The sequence below is a fragment of the Phyllopteryx taeniolatus genome, chromosome 12 (genome assembly GCF_024500385.1).
Source record: "Phyllopteryx taeniolatus isolate TA_2022b chromosome 12, UOR_Ptae_1.2, whole genome shotgun sequence".
Classification (NCBI taxonomy): Eukaryota; Metazoa; Chordata; class Actinopteri; order Syngnathiformes; family Syngnathidae; genus Phyllopteryx; species Phyllopteryx taeniolatus.
The window spans coordinates 1,398,839-1,407,915 of NC_084513.1; the positions used below are offsets into that span (position 1 = coordinate 1,398,839).

The window sequence follows — 9,077 nt, forward strand, 5'->3', positions numbered from 1 at the left end:
GATGGATAGATAAACTGAATCATGTTTCACATGAATATTTGCGTGTGGTTGTCAGGCTGGAGGATGGTCGTCTCCTTGACTACCTGGTCGCCCACGATGAGTTGATGGAGGAGAAGGTGGCCTTCTTTATCCGAGAAATACTGGAAGCCCTGCAGCACCTTCACACCTGCCGAGTTGCGCACCTGGACCTGAAGGTGAGAACACATTGTATTTGACCCAATGTGTTTCAGGAAGATCATGTCAGATTGTACGTGCTCGAACATATGCCTGATCCTCAGGATTTTTTTTCTCTCTCCAAGCCTGAGAACATCATGGTGGATCTTCACTCTCCCATACCGTGCATCAAGCTCATTGATCTTGGAGATGCTGTCCAGCTGTCGGCACACCGTCAGTACGTCCATTTGTTGCTGGGAAACCCAGAGTTCGCTGCACCCGAGCTCATCTGCGGCACCCCGGTCTCTGTCGCCACCGACGTTTGGAGTGTCGGTATCATGGCTTACGTCATGCTCAGCGGTGTGTCACCCTTTCTCGACGAGTCTCCTGAGGAAACTTGCGTCAACATCTGCCGTCTTGACTTTTGCTTCCCGGACGATTACTTCAGGGATGTGAGCCAAGCGGCAAGGGATTTCGCGTCCTCTGCGCTCCAACAGGATCCGAGGAAGAGGCCAACCGCTACCTCCTGTTTGCAGCACCCGTGGGTGGGCCGTGGAGGCATTCACGGCGGGGAGTACTCCAAGACACCTCTGGACACAACGCGATTGGCCACGTTTATTGATCGAAGAAGACAACTTCATGATGTGCGTCCCATCACTAACATCAAGGGACTGGTTAGCAACAGTATGGGGAAACTCGCTGTGACGAAGACGAGTGTTTGAACCTGCCACAAGATCGGAAACATATTTTCTGGATCGAACTATCGAATTTCTTTATTAATATATGGGGTGCCTAAATCATGGATGTGTTGGCTATTACTGGCCTTTCCGACACCTCAGTACTCAATGAAAATGTCGCCTTTCCTTTCTTCTGTTATGTTGATACATTGTTTTAACCTTGAAGCTGGTACGAGAGCTGCCTGGTCCCCAAAGATGTTTGCCTTTGTTTTCAAAGACACTGTGAATGCTTTTGGACAAAAGTTGTGTTTGCCTCTGGTCCTTGAACCTGCTGAATGATTTCACCTAAGGACAACGTTCTGTTGCTTACCAACACTCAGAAAAAAAGATCAGCACCAAGGTTGCTCCAGTATTTTTTTTTTTCCAGAGAAATCGTGGCCATCTGGTGTGTGTTGCCATTCTAGGACAAAAGGAGATGATCTTCGTCCCAGGTCTTTAAACCTGACTACAGTTGTTTTGCCCAAGGACAACATTTTGTTGGTCAGGGACACTCGGACCATACGTGGATCAGAATTGAGACTGCTTTTATCGTCTCCTGGACAGAGAAATAATCCACACTCGAGGACGAGAGGGAGGAGGAGATCTTTGTGTCCTTGAAGTTATTTTCACCTCTGGACAACCTGTGGTGCTTAGGTACACGCGGCTGGAACTTGGATCAGCAACTTCGGTAGTCCCCTGACCAGTGCAATTGTCACTATCTGAGGTGAACAATCTTCAGCCATTCAAGTGAGAGCCAGTGAAGAAACACTGTTTCCCCATAGTGGAATCTGAGGCTTCATAAATGAAGTACAGTGCTAATCGTGTTAATTATTTTGCTAGCTTTAGCAATGCTAACATTAGCTTTGGCTGCTAACCAGGGACTTAAGCTTAAAGAAGAAATATGGTGCATTGAGCTGGCCTTAAAGTTCAACACACAACAGCATATAACTAAAAACAATGGCAAGTTAAAAAAAACACACCACCAAATAACTAATCAACGACAAATAACTAAACACAGTAATTCAAAAAACACAAAAACTAAACAAAACATCAAATAAAAAAACACCTCAACAAATAACTAATCACAATGACAAATAATTAAACAACACCTGATCAAAAAACACAACAACAAATAAATAAACTGTGTTGGGAAAGTTTCTTTTCTATAGGAATGATTTCAAAGTTCAATTCACCATTCCAAAATGAACTAGTTCATAGTTCTTCCCCCCCCCCCCAATATGTTGCTCATGAGGATAAGCGGTACAGAAAATGGATGGATGGATGGATGGATGTTGCTGACGGGCTATTTCCCTCAATGTACTGGAATTTTATTTTCTCATTGTTGCCACCCATTTAGTCCACACCAGTTGCCAGCTGCAGCTTTCACCCTACTATCTCAAAAATATGAGGAAAAACATATTGCTTGAGTAGTCTTTTTTTTTTTTTTTAATGAAATAAAACAAAAACAGGACTTTTGTCCTTAATGCATAAAGAAAGACAAAGCAACATTGTGTGACAGGAATGATGGTCAAAGGGCAACGATAACTGCATTTCTCGTACCTCTGGCCGACTATATTAACAAAATATTTTATCTTATCAATTCTTATAATTCAAAAAAAAATCAATTAATGTTATGTCAGTGTGATTCTTGGGGTTGGGCATCGAGAATCGAGAACCGATTGGAACTTGGACTAACATTCCGATCGTTCAAATTAAAAAATGTTGGTTCCCAGTTTCGATGCCTACAGTCTGCCGACCCCGAAGAAGAAAGTGGCGAAAACGATCACGAATTAGTGGTGTGCGATACTGCATAAAAAGGCTGACTCACATAAATAAGTGGAGCCGAATAATGTGGTCAAAAAGGTAGCACATTTCCTGATGTTGGGGTACTTTAGCTTTGTGAGTAAGTTCCAAAACTGTCCATGAGCTCTGGACTACAGCTCAATGTCGGCTTGTAGTGTCAAAATCTCATCTTCCACTCCAGAAGAGTTCAGGTGAAACAGTGTTGCAATTTTTGATGCGAGGGAATCAACCGCAGCATCTTCCCAAAAAGGGTGGCACGAGAATGTAGCGACTGGTTCGAGCAAAGAAAAGTCTTGAAAGCGTTTGTCAAACTCTGACAGACAATTGTCAATCAGCTCTGTGTAGCGTGCACTGTCAAGTTGCACACAGGTCAAGTTGCATCTCCAGCTCTGACGCCAGGTTCTGGAAATTTGCCAAATCATGATGCTGCAGCTTTGAGGGGAGATGTTGCATCTTTAGTTTGAAAGCATTAACTGAGCTGATCATATTGATTACTGTTTTGTCTTTTCCTTGCAGCTCTAGATTAAGGTCATTCAACATGTTTGTCAGATCGGTTACAAATGCCAAGTCTACCCGCCACTGACGGTCATTTAGTTGCTTGTATTCTGCATGTCCAGCTACACGGAAAAACTCCTTAATCTCCGGACAGAGCTCTCAAAATCTTTGCAGGAATTTCCCTCGACTAAGCCATATCACGTGAGTGTGTAGCAACAACTCAAAGTGGTCGCACTCAGCCATCTCCGATGTCCTTCCACATTTGCTGGGTTAAATCCTCAGCCATGGCTTCCCAGCGCCGTGTAGCTGTACTTCTTGACAGCTGGAGAGCTTTGATCAAAGATAATATTTCTGCCTTATTTTTAAAGTCCCGGAACAATGCGTCAGCTGCTTCAACGATAGCCTCTTTTACCATCTCTCTTTCTTGGAAGGACTTCTTGTTCTTAACGACGACGTGACTCACTCGGAGCGATGCTCCGGTGGCGGCTTTCGCTTTTGAAGTATGTTGTGTGAAAAATAACAGCTGTCCGGGCAACTGGGATTTTAGTTCCTTCACCTTTCTCTTTCTCAGCTCGCTTTTTGGCGGGAAGTCAGTGTCGTATTTTCCATGAACAGTCCTAAATTGCCGCTCCACATTTCCCTTCTTTGGTAATGCGATGGCAGACTACCAGGTGAGGCATAGGCATTTCGAAAAATGTCATTGTGAAAAAATACTCCCCCTACCATTCCGTATGAAAGTGGTAAGTTTTTGCCTTCTTACTTGGTCCAGCTGCCCCACTCATTTTTATACCCTTTCTTAAGTTTAAGAGAAAACACGGAGAGATATAAATTAGAGGTAACTCACTGACTAACTTTTTAGTTTTGACACACGTAGCGCCGTTGTTTTCGCATCTCCAGTTAGTTACCTTTTAGCAACGTTGTTTGCGCATGTGCGTGACCTAAGTGTCAGAAAAATTCAGATGTCATCGATTATATATGTATATTAATCAAGCGACGGGATGGATGCTAGGCTGACGTGTTTTTTTTTTTTTAATGTCACGTGATGTCATGCGATCTACCAATACTACCTTCGCCGTCGACTGGTCGATTGCGATCAACACATTGAGCACCCCTGACCTAAAAGAACCGGAATCGAGAATCGTTTGGAACCGGAATCGAAATGAGGAATCGGGACCATAATTGCTCAAATTCAAACGATGCCCAGCCCTAATGATCATACAGTGTTTAACTAAGCATTCTGATACAAATACCGGTAATAATTTTCCTAGTAATAAATTTTTACAATTTTGTACCAAAAAACACATTTGCTCCTATTTATGCAGTGTCCCCGAACGCACCTTGCGCACTCACGCAGTTGCGATGTAAACATGAAAGCCAGCCGCAGCCACACTGAATGGCTTGCCAATAGGGCGTTTTTACCCCGCCATATGAAGGCTTTTATATTGTGTGTTCAGCCGGCTTCTCTCCTGGAAGTCCCTAACAAAACCTGACACTCTTTAATTAAAATTAACTTTAGTTCCAAAACCTTTCACAGACGCCACAATGAGGGCGTTCTCAATAACGGTCATCAGGCAGAAAGTTCAGTTCACGTTCGCCCAAAATATGAACCAGTTTGTGAACTTTCGTTCATTGAACTCGTTCAGGTGCAACACTACTAAACACAGCAAATTTAAAAAAATACAACAGCAAATAACTAATCACAACAGCAAATGAAAAAAAAACACAACAGCAGATAACTAATCACAACAGCTAATAGCTAAATGAAATGAAATGAAAAATCACAACAGCAAATGAAAAATCAGAACAGTAAATGAAAAAAACACAACAGTAAATGAAAAATCAAAATGAAATTAAGCTACCGAAAGCAGTAGGCACTTGGGGGGGATAAGACTCATCGCTGACTGGACGAGATGGAGAACTTGATTGGACGCTTTGACCAGGAAGTTATTCAGCATATGCCGTGGTTTTTGAAATAAGCGTAGCTGCTGTTATCAAAGAATATTTTTAGTCTGGATATACAGTATCTAACCCGTCTTATTTTGTGCCTCTGCGTTGTGTTCTGGGTTACAAAACTACAGTAACACTTCCTGCGTGGTCGACCACACATTGCTACGGTGTCAGGTATTGAGAGACGTGTGCCCCGGCGACTAATTCAATGGCCAACACCTTCTTTTAAGGATTGGGGAGTGGGGTTTGTTGAAAGTACATCCGCACAGCTTAGCTTACTCCCGTTACACATACATACTGTATGAGGTGGTAATGGAGAGATATGCTCAGGGCTAATCATGACATTCAAATCAGTATTCGCACAGTTGACAATTCATTTAAAAGAGGTTGGGCTGCACAGACGGTGTCGTCCAATGAAGTCGTCCCTCTCATCCAATCAGCGATGAGTCTTATCTCCCCCACCAGTACCTACTGTACCTTTTCCAGTAGATTGTAATTTCTTTTCTTTTTTTTCCCCCCATTTCCTGTTGTGTTTTTTGATTTTGCTATTGTGTTTAGTTATTTGTTGCTGTGATTAATTACAGTATTTCCTGTTGTGTTTCGTTATTTGTCATTGTGTTTAGTTATTTGCTGTTGTGTTCTGCACTTCTGGGCCACCGTGGTGCATCCCTCAGCTTATAGATTTAGACATTGACACAGAGACATTGTTTATAAACCCATCAACATTGAACATGAAATACAGGTGTGAAATCATCCTGAGTGTTTTCTCCATGTCAAAGCTGTTACCATTTTCATAGATTTATTCTTTTGATTTTTATGTGTGCATAATACAGGCCGCATTGCTCACATTTTACTTAAGATCGCAGCTTCGGCCAAGTGTTTCTCTCCTTCCTTCTATAATTACAAACAATAAATGACATTTTTTTGGGGGGGGGGGCAAAAGTCAAATAAGTTGACCACCTTTCCCACGTGGCAGAGTAATTTGACATTGTTGGGGTTTCATCCACTTGTGGATGAAAATCTCAATGCATGAGAAAATTCATATATTTGTCTAACCATGCATAAAGAATGTTATAATAAGGCTCATTCATTTGTGAAATCAAATCGTAAAGAGAATATAATGCTTAGCTTGTTATGGTTTTGGCTCTGATGGGATTTTGAGGCGCTTACAATTTTTCCTCCATGTATGTCCAAAGTTTGGATGCATTTGATCAGTAATTCCACCATTTGTTTTTCAACACATCTGTTATGGCCATATTTAAGCTTTTGGTTTCTATGATTATGATCGACTGAATGCACTCTATGAGCACTGAATGTTGCTGGTGTCTACGGTTTTCTGTATGTTTATTTACATTGGTGTTGGGGTTGGTGTCAGGTTTTCAATCATGATTTTGACCCGTCCAATCTTGGATCCTATAACATGACTGGTTCGAAATAAGCAAAAGCTGGTTCACAGAGACGGACAGAACTGAGCTTCACTTTGAACTTTGGGATTAAGTGGACCCATCGCCAGACGGAGGTTGAGAGATTCCCTGATCCAGACAGGAAAATGAGTCCTTGACCTAATGTGAACACTAGTATGCCACTATGGATACGTTAGTTTTTATGTTCAATGTTTACAACGACTAAAATGTGTGGTGTTTTACAGTATGTAGTTTACCGAAATGTAGAATCAGGGGCACTGCATGTCAAATCACAGACGATGTTTGAAAAATCTGAATGTAGAACATCTCAATGATGGAAAATTACTTCCCACACTGTAACTTTGTGCTTTTTATCTACCAGCGTCCAGAGGCTTGTATGTATTTACCGTCTGAATGTAATTCCGTTGGTAATTTAGTGGTTCTCACAGATGGCCGAGGCTCTGTTATGTGACAATGCACCATTCGGAATGGTCCTGTGATTGACTTGCGATCCATCCAGGGTTATCAGCTTTTAGCGCCAAGTCAGCAACATTGGAGAGCAGGTAAAACAGATCTTCTTTTCCTTTCGGGTTGTCCCTTTAGGGGTCGCCACAGCGCGTCATCCGACTCCATGTAAGCCTATCTCTTGCATCCTCCTCTCTAACACCAACTGCCCTCATGTCTTCCCTCACTACATCTATCAACCTTCTCTTTGGTCTTCCTCTAGCTCTCTTGGCTGGCAGGTCCATCCTCATCACACTTCTACCAATATACTCACTAACCCATTTCCATCCTTGTTGCAAAGTCTACCACCATCTGTCCCTCCAAGTTCCTTTCCTGGATGCCAAACTTACCCATCACTTCTTCATCACCCCTGTTTCCTTCACCAACATGTCCATTACAATCTGCACCAATCACAACTCTCTCTCTATCTGGGATGCTCAGAACTACTTTGTCCATCTCCTTCCAGAATTTCTCTTTCACCTCTAGGTCACATCCTACCTGTGAAGCATAGCCACTAATCACATTATACATTACAAAACACTGTCAATTTCCAGTTTCAGCCTCATCACTTGATCTGACACTTATTTCACTTCCATGACATTCTTAGCTAGTTCTTCCTTTAAAATAACCCCTATTCCATTTCTCTTCCCATCCCACCACAGTAAAATAAATTGAACTAAGCTTCTAGCCTTACTGCATTTCCACCTGCTCTCCTGGACTCACAATACAGTATGTCAACCTCTTAATCATGCTAACCAGCTCCCGAGATTTTCCTCTCAACATTCAAAGTCCCCACATTCACTTCTAGGCTCTGTGCTTTCCTCTTCTCTTTCTGCCTAAGAACCCGCTTTCCACCTCTCCTTCTTCTTCGATCCACAGTAGCTGAGTTTCCACCGGCGCCCTGTAGGTTAACGGCGCTGGTGGCAGATGTTGTTGACCTGGTCCACTACCGATCCGGAATGGAATTCTTTGATTAACGCTCATATTTGTTTGTTTAGTTAGAAGATACCCTTCCTGACGCAACCCTCTGCATGTAACCAGGCTTGGGACCAGCCTACAGTTTGCACTGGCTTGTGCCCTCCTTAGGAACAGAACAGGTTATACAGATATATAAGTATTTTATACACAATCGTAAGCATTTACTTCATAGCAGGGGGCGCCTTTGTTGGCCTTAAAACAATTGTGTTTTGCATCAAAGTTCTAAAGAGTTGTTGAACTGCCACAAAGTCTAAAACTCAACTTCTCTTCTCATCAAAAACCTGCTCATCTGAACTGTAAATTCTGATGATGTTCATGCATATAGTCATCAACGCTGTTCGTCATGTTGCCGAATGAAGCGACCCATGTCTGTGCATCTTTAACCAATCGTCAAACCAGCTGGTTTGGTACTCTTTACTAATAAAAATCTTTTTATTTATATTTGAATCTGTGCCTGTGATTTTTATTTATACTACACATACCGCTAATGCAGTGTTTTCCAACCTTTATTGAGCCATGGCACACATTGTACATACAATTTCACCGCACACCACAGAACAAAAATACTGAACTAGTGATGATCTCATGTCAATTTACTCACAAGCTGACTTCCTCAGTGTGAAAGACAACAAAGATGATTCTCAATTCAACCCAATTTTATTTATATAGTGCTCTAAGAACAACCACAACTGAATAACAAAGTTAAAAAAAAAAATAAATGTATAAGACACCAAAACAAGGGCAGAGTCTCAAGCTGTGTTAAAAGCTAAGAAATATAAATAGGGTTTGAGGCATATTTTTAAAAATATGCAGTGAAGGGGCTTCTCTGATGTGCACTGGGAGGTTGTTCCACAGTTTAGGACCATCAATGGTAGCTTTGGTACCCCCAGGAGCAGCTGGTCAGCTGACCTGAGGGACCTGGAAGAGGCAAAGGGTTGGAGCAGCTCAGTGAGGCAAGGCGGGGTGAGACCATTTAAAGATTTGAGGACAAATAGCAAAATCTTAACATGGACTCTAAAGTGTACAGGCAGCCAGGGGAGGGAGGCCAGGACAGGAGTTATGTACTCCCTCCTACGTG

The 9,077-nt window shown here is 42.3% G+C and overlaps 1 protein-coding gene across 1 annotated transcript in view; it reads left to right on the forward strand.

Moving 5' to 3' along the window:
• LOC133486406 (kalirin-like) overlaps window positions 1-8,446 on the forward strand; it is a 218,457-nt gene extending 210,011 nt beyond the window's left edge. Inside the window, 2 exon segments of the mRNA XM_061791478.1 lie at window positions 56-194; window positions 300-8,446. Coding sequence (XP_061647462.1) covers window positions 56-194; window positions 300-875 — 715 coding nt within the window. The 3' untranslated portion in view covers window positions 876-8,446.
• Window positions 8,447-9,077: the final 631 nt, after the last annotated feature.